At 31.7% G+C, this 19505-nt stretch overlaps 1 protein-coding gene across 2 annotated transcripts; it reads right to left on the bottom strand.

Annotated features, from left to right (window-relative positions):
- Positions 1-17386: 17386 nt before the first annotated feature.
- On the bottom strand, positions 17387-19305 carry LOC126832855 (uncharacterized). 2 transcript variants are annotated; one of them, XM_050563884.1, is made up of 7 exons: positions 19256-19305; positions 19122-19157; positions 18821-18871; positions 18581-18610; positions 17985-18083; positions 17678-17758; positions 17387-17611 (listed from the first exon to the last, which is right to left on the bottom strand). In XM_050563884.1, exons 1-7 carry the CDS (start codon positions 19278-19280, stop codon positions 17502-17504), a joined length of 432 nt encoding a protein of 143 aa, XP_050419841.1. In that variant the 5' UTR covers positions 19281-19305; the 3' UTR covers positions 17387-17501. The 2 variants fall into 2 exon arrangements, with proteins under 2 accessions (XP_050419841.1, XP_050419832.1); XM_050563875.1 differs by having other exon boundaries at positions 17387-17758.
- Between the last annotated feature and the right edge of the window lie 200 nt (positions 19306-19505).

The following is a 19505-nucleotide window of genomic DNA, read 5'->3' as shown; positions in this document are numbered from 1 at the left end:
GAAATTGAAGTTGAAAATGAAGTTGAAGTTGAAGTTGAAGTTGAAGTTGGAGTTGAGTTGGATTTGGAGTTGGAGTTGGAGTTGAAAATGAAGTTGAAGTTGAAGTTGAAGTTGGAGTTGGATTTAGAGTTAGATTTGGAGTTGGAGTTGGAGTTGGATTTGGAGTAGGAGTTAAAAATGAAGTTGAAGTTGAAAATGAAGTTGAAGTTGAAGTTGAAGTTGAAAATGAAGTTGAAGTTGAAGTTGAAGTTGAAGTTGGAGTTGGAGTTGGAGTTGGAGTTGGAGTTGAAATTGAAGTTGAAAATGAAGTTGAAGTTGAAGTTTGAGTTGGAGTTGGAGTTGGAGTTGGAGTTGAAAATGAAGTTGAAATTGAAGTTGAAGTTGAAATTGAAGTTGAAATTAAAGTTGAAGTTGAAGTTGAAGTTGAAGTTGGAGTTGAAATTGAAGTTGAAGTTGAAGTTGAAAATGAAGTTGAAGTTGAAAATGAAGTTGAAGTTGAAGTTCAAATTGAAGTTGAAGTTGAAGTTGTAAATGAAGTTGAAGTTGAAGTTGAAGTTGAAATTGAAGTTGAAAATGAAGTTGAAGTTGAAGTTGAAGTTGGAGTTGGAGTTGAAGTTGAAATTGAAGTTGAAGTTGAAGTTGAAGTTGAAAATGAAGTTGAAATTGAAGTTGAAGTTGAAGTTGAAGTTGGAGTTGAAATTGAAGTTGAAAATGAAGTTGAAATTGGAGTTGTTGTTGAAAATGAAGTTAAAGTTGAAGTTGAAAATGAAGTTGAAGTTGAAGTTGAAGTTGAAAATGAAGTTGGAGTTGAAGTTGAAGTTGAAGTTGAAGTTGAAAATGAAGTTGAAATTGAAGTTGAAGTTGGAGTTGAAGTTGGATTTGGAGTTGGAGTTGGAGTTGGAGTTGAAGTTGAAGTTGAAGTTGAAGTTGAAGTTGGAGTTGAAAATGAAGTTGAAGTTCAAATTGAAGTTGAAGTTGAAGTTGTAAATGAAGTTGAAGTTGAAGTTGAAGTTGAAATTGAAGTTGAAAATGAAGTTGAAGTTGAAGTTGAAGTTGGAGTTGGAGTTGAAGTTGAAATTGAAGTTGAAGTTGAAGTTGAAGTTGAAAATGAAGTTGAAATTGAAGTTGAAGTTGAAGTTGAAGTTGGAGTTGAAATTGAAGTTGAAAATGAAGTTGAAATTGGAGTTGTTGTTGAAAATGAAGTTAAAGTTGAAGTTGAAAATGAAGTTGAAGTTGAAGTTGAAGTTGAAAATGAAGTTGGAGTTGAAGTTGAAGTTGAAGTTGAAGTTGAAAATGAAGTTGAAATTGAAGTTGAAGTTGGAGTTGAAGTTGGATTTGGAGTTGGAGTTGGAGTTGGAGTTGAAGTTGAAGTTGAAGTTGAAGTTGAAGTTGAAGTTGAAGTTGAAGTTGAAGTTGGAGTTGAAGTTGGAGTTGTAATTGAAGTTGAAGTTAAAGTTGAAAATGAAGTTGAAGTTGAAGTTGAAGTTGGAGTTGGAGTTGAAATTGAAGTTAAAGTTGAAGTTGAAAATGAAGTTGAAGTTGAAGTTGAAAATGAAGTTGAAGTTGAAGTTGAAGTTGGAGTTGAAGTTGGAGTTGAGTTGGAGTTAAAAATGAAATTGAAGTTGAAGTTGAAGTTGGAGTTGGAGTTGGAGTTGAAGTTGAAGTTGGAGTTGAAGTTGAAGTGGAGTTGGAGTTGGAGTTGAAAATGAAATTGAAGTTGAAGTTGAAAATGAAGTTGAAGTTGAAGTTGAAGTTGGAGTTGGAGTTGGAGTTGAAAATGAAGTTGAAGTTGAAGTTGAAGTTGGAGTTGGAGTTGGAGTTGGAGTTGGAGTTGGAGTTGGAGTTGGAGTTGAAAATGAAATTGAAGTTGAATTTGAAGTTGAAAATGAAGTTGAAGTTGAAGTTGGAGTTGAAGTTGGAGTTGAAAATGAAGTTGAAATTGGAGTTGTAGTTGAAAATGAAGTTAAAGTTGAAGTTGAAAATGAAGTTGAAGTTGAAGTTGAAGTTGAAAATGAAGTTGAAGTTGAAGTTGGAGTTGGAGTTGGATTTGGAGTTGGAGTTAAAAATGAAGTTGAAGTTGGAGTTGGAGTTGGAGTTAAAATGAAATTGAAGTTGAAGTTGAAAATGAAGTTGAAGTTGAAGTTGAAGTTGAAGTTAAAGTTGAAAATGAAGTTGAAATTGAAGTTGAAGTTGAAAATGAAGTTGGATTTGGAGTTGGAGTTGGAGTTGGAGTTGGAGTTGAAGTTGAAGTTGGAGTTGAAAATGAAGTTGAAGTTGAAGTTGAAAATGAAGTTGAAGTTGAAGTTGAAGTTGGAGTTGGAGTTGGAGTTGAAAATGAAGTTGAAGTTGAAGTTGAAAATGAAGTTGAAGTTGAAGTTGAAGTTGGAGTTGGAGTTGAAAATGAAGTTGAAGTTGAAGTTGAAGTTGGAGTTGGAGTCGGAGTTGGAGTTGGAGTTGAAGTTGAAGTTGAAGTTGAAGTTGAAGTTGAAGTTGAAGTTGAAATTGAAGTTGAAAATGAAGTTGAAATTAAAGTTGAAGTTGAAGTTGAAGTTGAAGTTGGAGTTGAAATTGAAGTTGAAGTTGAAGTTGAAAATGAAGTTGAAATTGAAGTTGAAGTTGAAATTGAAGTTGAAAATGAAGTTGAAATTAAAGTTGAAGTTGAAGTTGAAGTTGAAGTTGGAGTTGAAATTGAAGTTGAAGTTGAAGTTGAAAATGAAGTTGAAGTTGAAAATGAAGTTGAAGTTGAAGTTGAAATTCAAGTTGAAGTTGAAAATGAAGTTGGAGTTGGAGTTAAAAATGAAGTTGAAATTGAAGTTGAAAATGAAGTTGAAGTTGAAAATGAAGTTGAAGTTGAAGTTGAAGTTGAAAATGAAGTTGAAGTTGAAGTTGAAATTAAAGTTGAAGTTGAAGTTGAAGTTGAAGTTGGAGTTGAAATTGAAGTTGAAGTTGAAGTTGAAAATGAAGTTGAAGTTGAAAATGAAGTTGAAGTTGAAGTTGAAATTGAAGTTGAAGTTGAAGTTGAAGTTGAAAATGAAGTTGAAGTTGAAGTTGAAGTTGAAGTTGAAGTTGAAGTTGAAGTTGGAGTTGGAGTTTAAAATGAAGTTGAAGTTGAAGTTGAAAATGAAGTTGGAGTTGAAGTTAAAGTTGAAGTTGAAAATGAAGTTAGAGTTGGAGTTGAAGTTGAAGTTGAAAATGAAGTTGGAGTTGGAGTTAAAAATGAAGTTGAAATTGAAGTTGAAAATGAAGTTGAAGTTGAAAATGAAGTTGAAGTTGAAAATTAAGTTGAAGTTTAAGTTGAAGTTGAAAATGAAGTTGAAGTTGGAGTTGAAGTTGAAGTTGAAGTTGAAGTTGAAGTTGAAGTTGAAGTTGAAGTTGAAGTTGAAGTTGAAGTTGAAGTTGAAGTTGAAGTTGAAGTTGAAGTTGAAGTTGAAGTTGAAGTTGAAGTTGAAGTTGAAGTTGAAGTTGAAAATGAAGTTAAAGTTGAAGTTGAAGTTGAAGTTGAAAATGAAGTTGGAGTTGAAGTTGAAGTTGAAGTTGAAGTTGAAGTTGAAGTTGAAGTTGAAGTTGAAGTTGAAGTTGAAGTTGAAAATGAAATTGAAGTTGAAGTTGAAGTTGAAATTGAAGTTGAAGTTGGAGTTGGAGTTGGAGTTGAAAATGAAGTTAAAGTTGAAGTTGAAAATGAAGTTGAAGTTGAAAATGAAGTTGAAATTGAAGTTGAAAATGAAGTTGAAATTGAAGTTGAAGTTGAAGTTGAAGTTGAAGTTGGAGTTGAAATTGAAGTTGAAGTTAAAGTTGAAAATGAAGTTGAAGTTGAAGTTGAAGTTGAAAATTAAGTTGAAGTTTAAAGTTGAAGTTGAAGTTGAAGTTGGAGTTGGAGTTGAAATTGAAGTTGAAGTTGAAATTGGAGTTGTAGTTGAAAATGAAGTTAAAGTTGAAGTTGAAAATGAAGTTGAAGTTGAAGTTGAAGTTGAATATGAAGTGAAGTTAAAGTTGAAGTTGAAGTTGGAGTTGGAGTCGGAGTTGGAGTTGGAGTTGAAGTTGAAGTTGAAGTTGAAGTTGAAAATAAAGTTGAAGTTGAAGTTGAAAAATGAAGTTGAAGTTGGAGTTGGAGTTGGAGTTGAAGTTGAAATTGAAGTTGAAGTTGAAGTTGAAGTTGAAAATGAAGTTGAAGTTGAAGTTGAAAATGAAGTTGAAGTTGGAGTTGGAGTTGGAGTTGAAGTTGAAATTGAAGTTGGAAGTTGAAGTTGAAGTTGAAAATGAAGTTGAAGTTGAAGTTGAAGTTGAAATTGAAGTTGAAGTTGAAGTTGAAGTTGAAGTTGAAATTGGAGTTGTAGTTGAAAATGAAGTTAAAGTTGAAGTTGAATATGAAGTTGAAGTTGAAGTTGAAGTTGAAGTTGAAGTTGGAGTTGGAGTTAAAAATGAAGTTGAAGTTGAAGTTGAAAATGAAGTTGGAGTTGAAGTTAAAGTTGAAGTTGAAAATGAAGTTAGAGTTGGAGTTGAAGTTGAAGTTGAAAATGAAGTTGAAGTTGAAGTTGAAAATGAAGTTGGAGTTGGAGTTAAAAATGAAGTTGAAATTGAAGTTGAAAATGAAGTTGAAGTTGAAAATGAAGTTGAAGTTGAAAATTAAGTTGAAGTTTAAGTTGAAGTTGAAAATGAAGTTGAAGTTGGAGTTGAAGTTGAAGTTGAAGTTGAAGTTGAAGTTGAAGTTGAAGTTGAAGTTGAAGTTGAAGTTGAAGTTGAAGTTGAAGTTGAAAATGAAGTTAAAGTTGAAGTTGAAGTTGAAGTTGAAGTTGAAAATGAAGTTGGAGTTGAAGTTGAAGTTGAAGTTGAAGTTGAAGTTGAAGTTGAAGTTGAAGTTGAAGTTGAAGTTGAAGTTGAAGTTGAAGTTGAAAATGAAGTTGAAGTTGAAGTTGAAGTTGAAATTGAAGTTGAAGTTGGAGTTGGAGTTGGATTTGGAGTTGGAGTTGGAGTTGGAGTTGGAGTTGAAGTTGAAGTTGAAAATGAAGTTGAAATTGAAGTTGAAGTTGGAGTTGGAGTTGGAGTTGAAAATGAAGTTAAAGTTGAAGTTGAAAATGAAGTTGAAGTTGAAAATGAAGTTGAAATTGAAGTTGAAAATGAAGTTGAAATTGAAGTTGAAGTTGAAGTTGAAGTTGAAGTTGGAGTTGAAATTGAAGTTGAAGTTAAAGTTGAAAATGATGTTGAAGTTGAAGTTGAAGTTGAAAATTAAGTTGAAGTTAAAGTTGAAGTTGAAGTTGAAGTTGGAGTTGGAGTTGAAATTGAAGTTGAAGTTGAAATTGGAGTTGTAGTTGAAAATGAAGTTAAAGTTGAAGTTGAAAATGAAGTTGAAGTTGAAGTTGAAGTTGAATATGAAGTTGAAGTTAAAGTTGAAGTTGAAGTTGGAGTTGGAGTCGGAGTTGGAGTTGGAGTTGAAGTTGAAGTTGAAGTTGAAGTTGAAGTTGAAGTTGAAGTTGAAGTTGAAAATAAAGTTGAAGTTGAAGTTGAAAATGAAGTTGAAGTTGGAGTTGGAGTTGGAGTTGAAGTTGAAATTGAAGTTGAAGTTGAAGTTGAAGTTGAAAATGAAGTTGAAGTTGAAGTTGAAATGAAGTTGAAGTTGGAGTTGGAGTTGGAGTTGAAGTTGAAATTGAAGTTGAAGTTGAAGTTGAAGTTGAAAATGAAGTTGAAGTTGAAGTTGAAGTTGAAATTGAAGTTGAAGTTGAAGTTGAAGTTGAAGTTGAAATTGGAGTTGTAGTTGAAAATGAAGTTAAAGTTGAAGTTGAATATGAAGTTGAAGTTGAAGTTGAAGTTGAAAATGAAGTTGAAGTTGAAGTTGGAGTTGAAGTTGGAGTTGAAAATGAAGTTGAGAATGAAGTTGAAGTTGAAGTTGGAGTCGGAGTTGGATTTGGAGTAGGAGTCGGAGTTGGATTTGGAGTAGGAGTTAAAAATGAAGTTGAAGTTGAAAATGAAGTTGAAGTTGAAGTTGAAGTTGAAAATGAAGTTGAAGTTGAAGTTGAAATTAAAGTTGAAGTTAAAGTTGAAGTTGAAGTTGGAGTTGAAATTGAAGTTGAAGTTGAAGTTGAAAATGAAGTTGAAGTTGAAGTTGAAGTTGAAGTTGAAGTTGAAGTTGTAAATGAAGTTGAAGTTGAAGTTGTAAATGAAGTTGAAGTTGAAGTTGAAATGAAGTTGAAGTTGAAGTTGAAGTTGAAATTGAAGTTGAAAATGAAGTTGAAGTTGAAGTTGAAGTTGAAGTTGGAGTTGGAGTTGGAGTTGAGTTGGAGTTGAAAATGAAGTTGAAGTTGAAGTTGAAGTTGGAGTTGAAGTTGAAGTTGAAGTTGAAGTTGAAGTTGAAGTTGAAGTTGAAAATGAAGTTGAAGTTGAAGTTGAAGTTGAAATTGAAGTTGAAAATGAAGTTGAAGTTGAAGTTGAAAATGAAGTTGAAGTTGAAGTTGAAGTTGGAGTTGGAGTTGAAAATGAAGTTGAAGTTGAAGTTGAAGTTGGAGTTGAAGTTGAAGTTGAAGTTGAAGTTGAAGTTGAAGTTGAAGTTGAAATTGAAGTTGAAAATGAAGTTGAAATTAAAGTTGAAGTTGAAGTTGAAGTTGAAGTTGGAGTTGAAATTGAAGTTGAAGTTGAAGTTGAAATGATTGAAATTGAAGTTGAAAGTTGAAATTGAAGTTGAAATGAAGTTGAAATTAAAGTTGAAGTTGAAGTTGAAGTTGAAGTTGGAGTTGAAATTGAAGTTGAAGTTGAAGTTGAAAATGAAGTTGAAGTTGAAAATGAAGTTGAAGTTGAAGTTGAAATTCAAGTTGAAGTTGAAAATGAAGTTGGAGTTGGAGTTAAAAATGAAGTTGAAATTGAAGTTGAAAATGAAGTTGAAGTTGAAAATGAAGTTGAAGTTGAAGTTGAAGTTGAAAATGAAGTTGAAGTTGAAGTTGAAATTAAAGTTGAAGTTGAAGTTGAAGTTGAAGTTGGATTGAAATTGAAGTGAAGTTGAAGTTGAAAATGAAGTTGAAGTTGAAAATGAAGTTGAAGTTGAAGTTGAAATTGAAGTTGAAGTTGAAGTTGAAGTTGAAAATGAAGTTGAAGTTGAAGTTGAAGTTGAAGTTGAAGTTGAAGTTGAAGTTGGAGTTGGAGTTAAAAATGAAGTTGAAGTTGAAGTTGAAAATGAAGTTGGAGTTGAAGTTAAAGTTGAAGTTGAAAATGAAGTTAGAGTTGGAGTTGAAGTTGAAGTTGAAAATGAAGTTGGAGTTGGAGTTAAAATGAAGTTGAATTGAAGTTGAAAATGAAGTTGAAGTTGAAAATGAAGTTGAAGTTGAAAATTAAGTTGAAGTTTAAGTTGAAGTTGAAAATGAAGTTGAAGTTGGAGTTGAAGTTGAAGTTGAAGTTGAAGTTGAAGTTGAAGTTGAAGTTGAAGTTGAAGTTGAAGTTGAAGTTGAAGTTGAAGTTGAAGTTGAAGTTGAAGTTGAAGTTGAAGTTGAAGTTGAAGTTGAAGTTGAAGTTGAAAATGAAGTTAAAGTTGAAGTTGAAGTTGAAGTTGAAAATGAAGTTGGAGTTGAAGTTGAAGTTGAAGTTGAAGTTGAAGTTGAAGTTGAAGTTGAAGTTGAAGTTGAAGTTGAAGTTGAAATGAAATTGAAGTTGAAGTTGAAGTTGAAATTGAAGTTGAAGTTGGAGTTGAGTTGGAGTTGAAAATGAAGTTAAAGTTGAGTTGAAACTGAAGTTGAAGTTGAAAATGAAGTTGAAATTGAAGTTGAAAATGAAGTTGAAATTGAATGTGAAGTTGAAGTTGAAGTTGAAGTTGAGTTGAAATTGAAGTTGAAGTTAAAGTTGAAAATGAAGTTGAAGTTGAAGTTGAAGTTGAAAATTAAGTTGAAGTTAAAGTTGAAGTTGAAGTTGAAGTTGGAGTTGGAGTTGAAATTGAAGTTGAAGTTGAAATTGAGTTGTAGTTGAAAATGAAGTTAAAGTGGAAGTTGAAAATGAAGTTGAAGTTGAAGTTGAAGTTGAATATGAAGTTGAAGTTAAAGTTGAAGTTGAAGTTGGAGTTGGAGTCGGAGTTGGAGTTGGAGTTGAAGTTGAAGTTGAAGTTGAAGTTGAAGTTGAGTTTGAAGTTGAAATAAAGTTGAAGTTGAAGTTGAAAATGAAGTTGAGTGGAGTTGGAGTTGGAGTTGTTGGTTGAAGTTGAAATTAGTTGAAGTAGTGAAGTTGAAAATGAAGTTGAAGTTGAAGTTGAAAATGAAGTTGAAGTTGGAGTTGGAGGTGGAGTTGAAGTTGAAATTGAAGTTGAAGTTGAAGTTGAAGTTGAAAATGAAGTTGAAGTTGAAGTTGAAGTTGAAATTGAAGTTGAAGTTGAAGTTGAAGTTGAAGTTGAAATTGGAGGTTGTAGTTGAAAATGAAGTTAAAGTTGAAGTTGAATATGAAGTTGAAGTTGAAGTTGAAGTTGAAGGTGAGTTGGAGTTGAGTTAAAATGAAGTTGAGTTGAAGTTGAAATGAAGTTGGAGTTGAAGTTAAAGTTGAAGTTGAAAATGAAGTTAGAGTTGGAGTTGAAGTTGAAGTTGAAAATGAAGTTGAAGTTGAAGTTGGAAAATGAAGTTGGAGTTGGAGTTTAAAATTGAAGTTGAAATTGAAGTTGAAATGAAGTTGAAGTTGAAAATGAAGTTGAAGTTGAAAATTAAGTTGAAGTTTAAGTTGAAGTTGAAAATGAAGTTGAAGTTGGAGTTGAAGTTGAAGTTGAAGTTGAAGTTGAAGTTGAAGTTGAAGTTGAAGTTGAAGTTGAAGTTGAAGTTGAAGTTGAAGTTGAAAATGAAGTTAAAGTTGAAGTTGAAGTTGAAGTTGAAGTTGAAAATGAAGTTGAAGTTGAAGTTGAAGTGAAAATGAAGTTGAAGTTGAAGTTGAAAATGAAGTTGAAGTTGGAGTTGGAGTTGGAGTTGAAGTTGAAATTGAAGTTGAAGTTGAAGTTGAAGTTGAAAATGAAGTTGAGTTGAAGTTGAAGTTGAAATTGAAGTTGAAGTTGAAGTTGAAGTTGAAGTTGAAATTGGAGTTGTAGTTGAAAATGAAGTTAAAGTTGAAGTTGAATATGAAGTTGAAGTTGAAGTTGAAGTTGAAAATGAAGTTGAAGTTGAAGTTGGAGTTGAAGTTGGAGTTGAAAATGAAGTTGAGAATGAAGTTGAAGTTGAAGTTGGAGTCGGAGTGGATTTGGAGTTGGATTCGGAGTTGGATTTGGAGTAGGAGTTAAAAATGAAGTTGAAGTTGAAATGAAGTTGAAGTTGAAGTTGAAGTTGAAAATGAAGTTGAAGTTGAAGTTGAAATTAAAGTTGAAGTTAAGTTGAAGTGAAGTTGGAGTTGAAATTGAAGTTGAAGTTGAAGTTGAAAATGAATTGAAGTTGAAGTTGAAGTTGAAGTTGAAGTTGAAGTGTAAATGAAGTTGAAGTTGAAGTTGTAAATGAAGTTGAAGTTGAAGTTGAAAATGAAGTTGAAGTTGAAGTTGAAGTTGAAATTGAAGTTGAAAATGAAGTTGAAGTTGAAGTTGAAGTTGAAGTTGGAGTTGGAGTTGGAGTTGGAGTTGGAGTTGGAGTTGAAAATGAAGTTGAAATTGAAGTTGAAAATGAAGTTGAAGTTGAAGTTTGAGTTGGAGTTGGAGTTGGAGTTGGAGTGAAAATGAAGTTGAAGTTGAAGTTGAAATTGAGTTGTGAGTTGAAGTTGAATATGAAGTTGAAGTTGAAAATGAAGTTGAAGTTGAAGTTGAAATTGAAGTTTGAAGTTGAAGTTGAAGTTGAAATGAAGTTGAAGTTGAAGTTGAAGTTGAAAGTTGAAGTTGAAGTTGAAGTTGGAGTTGGAGTTAAAAATGAAGTTGAAGTTGAAGTTGAAAATGAAGTTGGTTGTGAGTTGTAATAGTTGAAGTTGAAAATGTTGTTAGAGTTGGAGTTGAAGTTGTAGTTGAAAATGAAGTTGGAGTGGGAGTTAAAGATGAAGTTGGATTTGTTAGTGAAATGAAGTTGTTGTTGAGTTGTAAAATGAAGTTGAAGTTGAAAATTAGTTGAAGTTTAAGTTGAAGTTGAAATTGGAAGTTGAAGTTGGGAGTTGAAGTTGAAAGTTGTTGTTGTAGTTGGAGTTGAAGTTGAAGTTGAAGTGAAATTATGAGCTTGAATTGGGTAGTTTGATTTGTGAGTGAATTTGGAGTGAAGTTGAAGTTGAAGTTGAAGTTGATGTTGAAGTTGAAGTTGAAGTTGGAGTTGAAGTTGAAGTTGAAGTTGAAATGAAGTGTTAAAGTTGAAGTTGAAGTTGAAGTTTGAAAATGAATGTTGGTGTTGAAGTTTGAAGTTGAAGTTGATGTTTGAAGTGATGAAGTTGTAGTTGAAGTTGAAGTTGAAGTTGAAGTTGAAAATGAAATTGAAGTTGAAGTTGAAGTTTGAAATTGAAGTTGAAGTTGGAGTTGGAGTTGGAGTTGAAAATGAAGTTAAAGTTGAAGTTGAAAATGAAGTTGAAGTTGAAAATGAAGTTGAAATTGAAGTTGAAAATGAAGTTGAAGTTGAAGTTGTAAATGAAGTTGAAGTTGAAAATGAAGTTGAAGTTGAAGTTGAAAGTTGCCGTTGAAGTTGAAGTTGAAGTTGAAAATGAAGTTGAAGTGAAGTTGAAGTTGAAGTTGAAGTTGAAGTTGAGTTGGAGTTGGAGTTAAAAATGAAGTTGAAGTTGAAGTTGAAAATGAAGTTGGAGTTGAAGTTAAAGTTGAAGTTGAAAAATGAAGTTAGAGTTGGAGTTGAAGTTGAAGTTGAAAATGAAGTTGGAGTTGGAGTTAAAAATGAAGTTGAAATTGAAGTTGAAAATGAAGTTGAAGTTGAAAATGAAAGTTGAAGTTGAAAATTAAGGATGAGTTTAAGTTGGAATTAGAGTTAGATTTGGAGTTGATTGGAGTGGAGTTGAAAATGAAGTTGAAATTGAAGTTGAAGTTGAAATTGAAGTTGAAAATGAAGTTGAAATTAAAGTTGAAGTTGAAGTTGAAGTTGAAGTTGGAGTTGAAATTGAGTTGAAGTTGAAGTTGAAGTTGAAGTTGAAATTGAAGTTGAAGTTGAAGTTGAAGTTGAAGTTGAAATTGGAGTTGTAGTTGAAATGAAGTTAAAGTTGAAGTTGAATATGAAGTTGAAGTTGAAGTTGAAGTTGAAAATGAAGTTGAAGTTGAAGTTGGAGTTGAAGTTGGAGTTGAAGTTGGAGTTGAAAATGAAGTTGAGAATGAAGTTGAAGTTGAAGTTGGAGTCGGAGTTGGATTTGGAGTAGGAGTCGGAGTTGGATTTGGAGTAGGAGTTAAAAATGAAGTTGAAGTTGAAAATGAAGTTGAAGTTGAAGTTGAAGTTGAAAATGAAGTTGAAGTTGAAGTTGAAATTAAAGTTGAAGTTAAAGTTGAAGTTGAAGTTGGAGTTGAAATTGAAGTTGAAGTTGAAGTTGAAAATGAAGTTGAAGTTGAAAATGAAGTTGAAGTTGAAGTTGAAGTTGAAGTTGAAGTTGAAGTTGTAAATGAAGTTGAAGTTGAAGTTGAAGTTGAAAATGAAGTTGAAGTTGAAGTTGAAGTTGAAATTGAAGTTGGAAAATGAAGTTGAAGTTGAAGTTGAAGTTGAAGTTGGAGTTGGAGTTGGAGTTGGAGTTGGAGTTGGAGTTGGAGTTGAAAATGAAGTTGAAATTGAAGTTGAAAATGAAGTTGAAGTTGAAGTTTGAGTTGGAGTTGGAGTTGGAGTTGGAGTTGAAATGAAGTTGAAGTTGAAGTTGAAGTTGGAGTTGGAATTAGAGTTAGATTTGGAGTTGGAGTTGGAGTTGGAGTTGAAAATGAAGTTGAAATTGAAGTTGAAGTTGAAATTGAAGTTGAAAATGAAGTTGAAATTAAAGTTGAAGTTGAAGTTGAAGTTGAAGTTGGAGTTGAAATTGAAGTTGAAGTTGAAGTTGAAAATGAAGTTGAAGTTGAAGTTGAAGTTGAAATTGAAGTTGAAAATGAAGTTGAAGTTGAAGTTGAAGTTGAAGTTGAAGTTGGAGTTGGAGTTAAAAATGAAGTTGAAGTTGAGTTGAAGATGAAGTTGGAGTTGAAGTTAAAGTTGAAGTTGAAAATGAAGTTAGAGTTGGAGTTGAAGTTGAAGTTGAAGTTGGAGTTGGAGTTAAAAATGAAGTTGAAGTTGAAGTTGAAAATGAAGTTGGAGTTGGAGTTAAAAATGAAGTTGAAATTGAAGTTGAAAATGTAGTTGAAGTTGAAAATGAAGTTGAAGTTGAAGTTGAAGTTGAAATTAAGTTGAAGTTTAAGTTGAAGTTGAAGTTGAAGTTGAAGTTGAAGTTGAAGTTGAAGTTGAAGTTGAAGTTGTAAATGAAGTTGAAGTTGAAGTTGAAGTTGAAGTTGAAAATGAAGTTGGAGTTGAAGTTGAAGTTGAAGTTGAAGTCCCCATTGGGGGACTGAGGATAAAAATGTCTGAAAATTATGATTCAGTAAGTTATTTGTAAAACTATCAATATGTCTAGAGGTTTCATGATTTTATAGGGGCAGTGGAGGTATCTTTTAACTATGTAACATTTTATTTTGAAAATTTAGACTGATCTATAACCGGTATTCGATCATTTATCTTAAAGTTACTAATGTTAAGAATTTAGGACGGTTAGGTTAGGTAGTATGGTAAAGTATACCAACATATTTCTAATCCCATGATCAATTTTTTCATTTGAGAATAATATTTAACTAATTATCTACAGATTTTTGTACAAAAATTGTAATTTATACATAATGAATAAATGTACAATTTTTATTTGTTAATCATTTTATTTACGGAAAAAGGTAATAATTTATTGTTAGCTATTACTGAAAGTTGTTAATTTTTTTTTTGTGTACTAATTTTTACCAAAGCACCTGGCTGATAGATACATTCTACCAGAACACCATCCATAACATAATATAATTGTATACCACTTACATATTATAAGGTAAAACTTAGTTTACAAATATTACTATTACTTGAGAAAATATAAAACATTTACCTCGTTATCGGTAAATCGTGGGAGCGAATTCGGCGGTGCACCTAGTACATTGATAGTAAACAATAAATATGATAATAATAAAGTAATGAACTTGAAGTGCATTTTATTATTAGATCTGCTTTAGATTAAAGTCTAACTCAGATACAAAATTAATAATTTGTTCTTGCCTTAGACTAAATTATATAGTGAATTGAAAAAGCAAAATGTAAATCGTTTTTACAGTGTTATAAATCAAACAGCAAATTTGAAAAAAAAAAATGTTTCTTTTGTTTAATTTGTTGTAAAGACAGCAGATAATTAATTAGTTTTACAAACGAGTGGTTAGAAATTGTGTCACCCAAAAAATTTTTTCTTTGTTTGTTTAACGTTTTTTTAATTTTATATTATAGTTCATTTTTTGAAAATATGAAATATTTATCAATTTCCAGATTTTTGAAAATCACTTCTATATAACAGATGAAGGTGAAAAAAACAATTACATTTTTTAAAAACTTAAAAATACACTCCATTGGGGGACTGAGGATAAAAATGTCTGAAAATTATGATTCCAGTAAGTTATTTGTAAAACTATCAATATTTCTAGAGGTTTCATGATTTTATAGGGGCAGTGGAGGTATCTTTTAACTATGTAACATTTTATTTTGAACTCAATAATATAGCTTTGTTAAAAAATTGAATACTTAAGTAAATTTTAAATTGACAATATTATCGTACAATGACATTTTTAGGATTTTCGCACGCACGTGTTTAATTTTTTTTGAACCGCGAAATTATTTAATTAAATAATATATACAGACAATAATAATTATGCTTAGTGTAATTTATACACTTAAGATTGTTAAAATTTAAGTATATTTGTGTTGTGGCTATGTGTATTTATTGAAATTTAAAACATTTGTGTTTATATTATTTCTACACGTGACAAAATAATGGTCGTTGGAATAAAGTTTTAAAAAAAATAATGAAATAAAATATTATAATACAATAATCAGGTTTTGGTATTTTTTTTAAAGGATACCTATAGATTTTACATCGTTTCATTAAAATATGTGATCATTGATGGATGCGAAGTGTCTCGTTATAATTCTGTGAATTTTTAAGTATAAAATATTTTGTAAAGGAATTGGCGTTAAAACCAATTTTTCTACCAATTAATAGGTGAGAGATGGGGCTAGAGACGCAGCAGGAGCTAAAGTTGGAGCTGGATATGGAGATGGAAATAGAGATCAAACTTCAGATAGAAATGGAGCAAAAACTAAAGATGGAGATGGAGTTGGAGCTCAATCTGGAGCTGTTGAAGGAACTGAAGATGGAGATGGAGATGGAGCATAAGGTGGCGCTGGAGCTTTTTTTTTGTTTAATACAAAACCAATGAGGGGGAACTGTTTTCCACATGACTTCCCCTCATTAGCCGTCATCGTTTATTCACATATGTACATATATAAATACTGTTATTTGTAAAAAAAATCCCCTATACCCCTGCGGGTGGGGGGGGGGTCTCACATTTACATTTACATGCTCGGTTTTATACAATTATTACGCTATTATGTCACTCTTCCTCTAAGGAGTCGCTCTCGTTCTCTTCCGTCATTTGTTTTCGCATCCATTATCGAGCCCACTATGCTCACGAATGCTATCTGCGATTTGTCAGACCCTCCATTAGACGGGCTCTATGACTACCCTCTGGAAGCTCTTTCACGTTTGTGCCACACAGCAGATCTTCCACATCTTTCGGATTTGGTGGTCTTCTGAAGAGTTGTTGAAGTACTGTACTACAATGGGCCCAATGCTCGCAGTAGAACACTGTATGCTCTACATTATCCATCAGATCCTGACAGTACACACATTGTGGACTCTGGGCTATTTTCCTCTTCCACAAGTACTCTTGGAAGCACCCATGACCTGTCAACACTTGTGTTAGGTGAAACGTGACTACAGGGTTCTGTCTCTCTATTCATCAGGCCAGACTCGGCAAGATCCGTCTAATCCAGCTAGCTTCAGGTGAAGCGCTCCACTTTTCCTGCCACTCACTAATTGTTTTAGCCCTTTCCTCCGTTTTAATGATAAAAGGTTGGGTAGTACCTTCTACCTTTCGAAACCTAACCCTCTCTCTCTCTTGGGTTAATAAGTCCGCTGGTAGCATGCAGGTCAAAATCAGGGCCGCATCGTCAGACATGGTCCGGTAGGCTCTAGTTACACGTAGGGCTCCTCGACGTTAGACTTTGATACACACCTTCCAATTTTTGGCCGTCTTGAATGCAAGTTTCGCCCATGTTGGTGATACGTGGAACATTTTGGAGTTTACGTCGTTAGCAATAATCTTTTCGATTGGGACGGTCCGCCGATAATTAGCATAAGTCTTCCAATTGAATTCGTTGATTTCCAGCTTCCATAGTAGCTTTATTTGTATGTTCATTAAAACTTAGTCTTTTGTCCAGTTGAAAATCAAGCTTCAAATAGAAATGGATCAAAAGCTGAAGATGAAGGTGGAGTTGGAGTTTGAGATGGAGTTGGAGATGAAGTTGAAGTTGAAGTTGAAGTTGAAGTTGAAGTTGAAGTTGAAGTTGAAGTTGAAGTTGAAGTTGAAGTTGAAGTTGAAGTTGAAGTTGAAAATGAAGTTGAAGTTGAAGTTGAAGTTGAAAATTAAGTTGAAGTTTAAGTTGAAGTTGAAGTTGAAATTGAAGTTGGAGTTGGAGTTGAAGTTGAAGTTGAAGTTGAAGTTGAAGTTGAAGTTGAAATTGAAGTTGAAGTTGAAAATGAAGTGAAGTTGTAGTTGAAAATGAAGTTGGAGTTGGAGTTGAAGTTGAAGTTGAAAATGAAGTTGAAGTTGAAGTTATAGTTGAAGTTGAAAATGAAGTTGGAGTTGAAGTTGAAGTTGAAGTTGAAGTTGAAGTTGAAAATGAAAATGAAGTTGAAAATGAAGTTGGAGTTGGAGTTGAAGTTGAAGTTAAAGTTGAAGTTTAAGTTAAAGTTGAAGTTGAAGTTGAAGTTGAAGTTGAAAATGAAGTTGGAGTTGGAGTTGAAGTTGATGTTGAAGTTGAAGTTGAAGTTGAAGTTGAAGTTGAAGTTGAAAATGAAGTTGGAGTTGGAGTTGGAGTTGGAGTTGGAGTTGAAGTTGAAATTGAAGTTGAAAATGAAGTTGAAGTTGAAGTTGAAAATGAAGTGAAGTTGTAGTTGAAAATGAAGTTAGAGTTGGAGTTGGAGTTGAAGTTGAAGTTGAAGTTGAAGTTGAAGATGAAGTTGAAGTTGAAGTTGAAGTTGGAGTTGGAGTTGGAGTTGGAGTTGGAGTTGGAGTTGGAGTTGGAGTTGGAGTTGGAGTTGAAGTTGAAGTTGAAGTTGAAGTTGAAATTGAAGTTGAAGTTGAAAATGAAGTGAAGTTGTAGTTGAAAATGAAGTTGGAGTTGGAGTTGAAGTTGAAGTTGAAAATGAAGTTGAAGTTGAAGTTATAGTTGAAGTTGAAAATGAAGTTGGAGTTGAAGTTGAAGTTGAAGTTGAAGTTGAAGTTGAAGTTGAAAATGAAGTTGAAAATGAAGTTGGAGTTGGAGTTGAAGTTGAAGTTGAAGTTGAAGTTTAAGTTGAAGTTGAAGTTGAAGTTGAAGTTGAAAATGAAGTTGGAGTTGGAGTTGAAGTTGAAGTTGAAGTTGAAGTTGAAGTTGAAGTTGAAGTTGAAAATGAAGTTGGAGTTGGAGTTGGAGTTGGAGTTGGAGTTGAAGTTGAAATTGAAGTTGAAAATGAAGTTGAAGTTGAAGTTGAAAATGAAGTGAAGTTGGAGTTGAAAATGAAGTTAGAGTTGGAGTTGGAGTTGAAGTTGAAGTTGAAGTTGAAGTTGAAGTTAAAGTTGAAGTTGAAGTTGAAAATGAAGTTGGAGTTGGAGTTGGAGTTGGAGTTGGAGTTGGAGTTGGAGTTGGAAATGGAGTTGTAGATGGAGTTAGAGATGGAGTAGGAGTTGAAGTTTGCGTTAAGCTAAAATTGAAGATGCAGTTGAAGATGTATTGTGCCATTGAGTTAAAGATGGGGTTGGAGATGGAGTTAGAGATGGATTAGGAGATGAAGTTTGAGTTATAAATAATTAGTTAGAAATAATAAATAATAACAGTTATGCGCTGATGATAAAAAATAATCACTATTATAACTGCCACGCCGATAATAGGTTAAATCAGCCAAAAAACCTAGTTATTAGTATTTTTTAAAATTGTATTCCAATACAAACCTAATATTCTATTGGCTAATTGACTGAAATAATCGATAATTAACTAGACTAAGGTGGTCTCTCTTTTAGTGGAACGATCTATAGGATGAAAGAGACCATCATCCTCCTCCTGTTGGTTTAAACTTACCTTAAAATATGTTTCAAAATAAAAATCTTAAACAAATGTGTTTATTATTTTAAGGGAAACAGTTTATTATGTAATACATTAAACTAATTGACAATTACAATATTAGTGTACAATGCAAGTATTATAGAAAATGTATTATATAGTTTTAGAAAATTCGTATCTTAGATTCGTGGTCTAAATTAACTGGTCTTCAAGTTTTATTATTTTATTATCAATGTTGTCGACATGTACTTGCCAGTATATGCCCCGGAAAGATCTGTATTTTGTAACATGCCCGGCTATATCTATTAAGATACAAATAACATAATCATGAATATCAGCAGCAGTTGTTAATACAGCAGATTTTGTACTCATCCACAATCCTAAGAAATCACACATTTCGTGTATGCGATACTCCCAGGCGTACACACTTAATCTGTGGTACGACGAAGCTAAAAAATAAAATTAAAAAGACAATTTTTAAATTGATAAATTCAGTTTTTAGGCCAAAACTTTTCTTTATTGTTTATGACCAAAATACTACAAGTGTATGTAAAAATAAAAGGGCCAATTCATCTAGAAACCATAATTCTACGATAACAGCGTCGGGCTATCAAGGCATGTTAAGCTTGTATATATAATGGTTAAAAAGCAAATATCACTATAACTGTAATTTACCAAATTTTCGTAATTTACGGGCAATTATATTGTTTAATGCTTTTCCAGTCAGATGTCTTCTCGCATCTCCAAGATCGATCAAATTTAAATTTCCAAAACCTGCAAAAATGTATAGATTGTGGTAACATTTTCAAATAAAAAAACTAAAAATTAACTAGTTTCTCGTCATTTTCATAATGTTGTCGTTATATATCAAAGAATTAAAACATTACTAATATTTATTTTGAAACTCGAAGAAAGTATTTTTTTCTATGCTTCAACTAACGCAAAGAACTTTTAATATATTATAAAATTGTAGTCAACTAAAATTGTAGACGAAGAGTGGAAGGGCCCAATCACTGCAACATTAAATTTCGGTATTCTATCATATCCTAAAGAAATTTAATAGTTGTACATAATATTTATTTTTTATATTTAGCATTCTATTAAAGCCAAATATTATTCAGTTATTATACACATTTATTTTACATAGTTAAAACAACTGAAAGTTAAATTTATTGTTAGTAATATGCGAACAGGAAATACATAAAACACAAATTTTATTTTTAAAAGAGTCGTTATTTCTATTTACTACTGTAGAATAAATTCGTAATTACTTTGGTTTGGATCATCAGGCACAGAAATATCTGTAACAAAAATATAAAAAACCATATAATTAGTACAACCCAATTTTTATACTTTATCTACAACAGCCATTCTAAAATTGAGTTTGTTTTGATCAACTTATCAATGCAATACATTGAATAAACATACGAATTTTTATTAATTTTCTTTAAAACTAAGTAATTATTAATGTTGATAATTATTCGCTTAAAAATTATAAATCGTATACTTGCCTAATTCAATGTTTATCTTTTGTTGCACAAATATATCTCGTTCAATAGATTCTATATTTAAAATAAAATAAACTTGAATGTACATATTTTATTATAATACAAACCAATACTGCACCTATGATTTTGTGCAACAGTAGTGCAACCAGGGTTTGTCTAGGACTAAGAATTAGATACTATTTTAAAGTAAAACTAAATACAAAATTACAAATTAAATACATTTATAAAAGATCATGACCTAAATATTGCTATTGCTGTGTAATGCATTATAAATATTAAATAAATAAAGGCGATTATTGACTACCTTCTTGGTCCTTTAGGTTGTCCGTAAGTGCATGATCTGAAATTATATGAAAATCATTGTATACCACCTAATGAATACCGAACAATTGTGTGGAAATATTTTCATAAAACGGAAAAAATAAAGAAAATTATTACCCGGTACAGCAATCATAAGACTCATGTTGCCTGAAATTAATATAACATAAATTAATAATATCGGATTGAATTTTCCAATCTATTACCAATTTAAATAAAAAGGTAAAGATAGAAAAAGTACGTGTGTTAAGTAATACGGAAGTTAGTGACTCAATTTGCCCAATATAATAAATATGGTGAATACCTTATGATGTATACATATAAATAAAATGGTAAAATTGACAAATAATTTGATAACCTAAAATGTATG

The sequence above is a fragment of the Adelges cooleyi genome, unplaced genomic scaffold (genome assembly GCF_023614345.1).
Source record: "Adelges cooleyi isolate 19-005CV unplaced genomic scaffold, UGA_ACOO_1.1 ACOO_flye_CR_arks_rails_tigmint_CR_PRNA_1, whole genome shotgun sequence".
NCBI classification, from domain to species: domain Eukaryota; kingdom Metazoa; phylum Arthropoda; class Insecta; order Hemiptera; family Adelgidae; genus Adelges; species Adelges cooleyi.
This window is presented reverse-complemented; position numbering and strand designations above follow the sequence as displayed.

What these genes read in the sequence shown, in the direction of transcription:
- LOC126832855 (XM_050563875.1), bottom strand. Translation starts at nt 19,280, where the DNA reads ATGAGTCTTATGATTGCTGTACCGG. An exon ending in CAACCTAAAGGACCAAGAAG is followed by an intron (nt 18,872 to 19,121) that starts GTAGTCAATAAT and finishes TTTTAAATATAG; the next exon opens with AATCTATTGAACGAGATATA. An exon ending in AAAGATAAACATTGAATTAG is followed by an intron (nt 18,611 to 18,820) that starts GCAAGTATACGA and finishes TTTTTGTTACAG; the next exon opens with ATATTTCTGTGCCTGATGAT.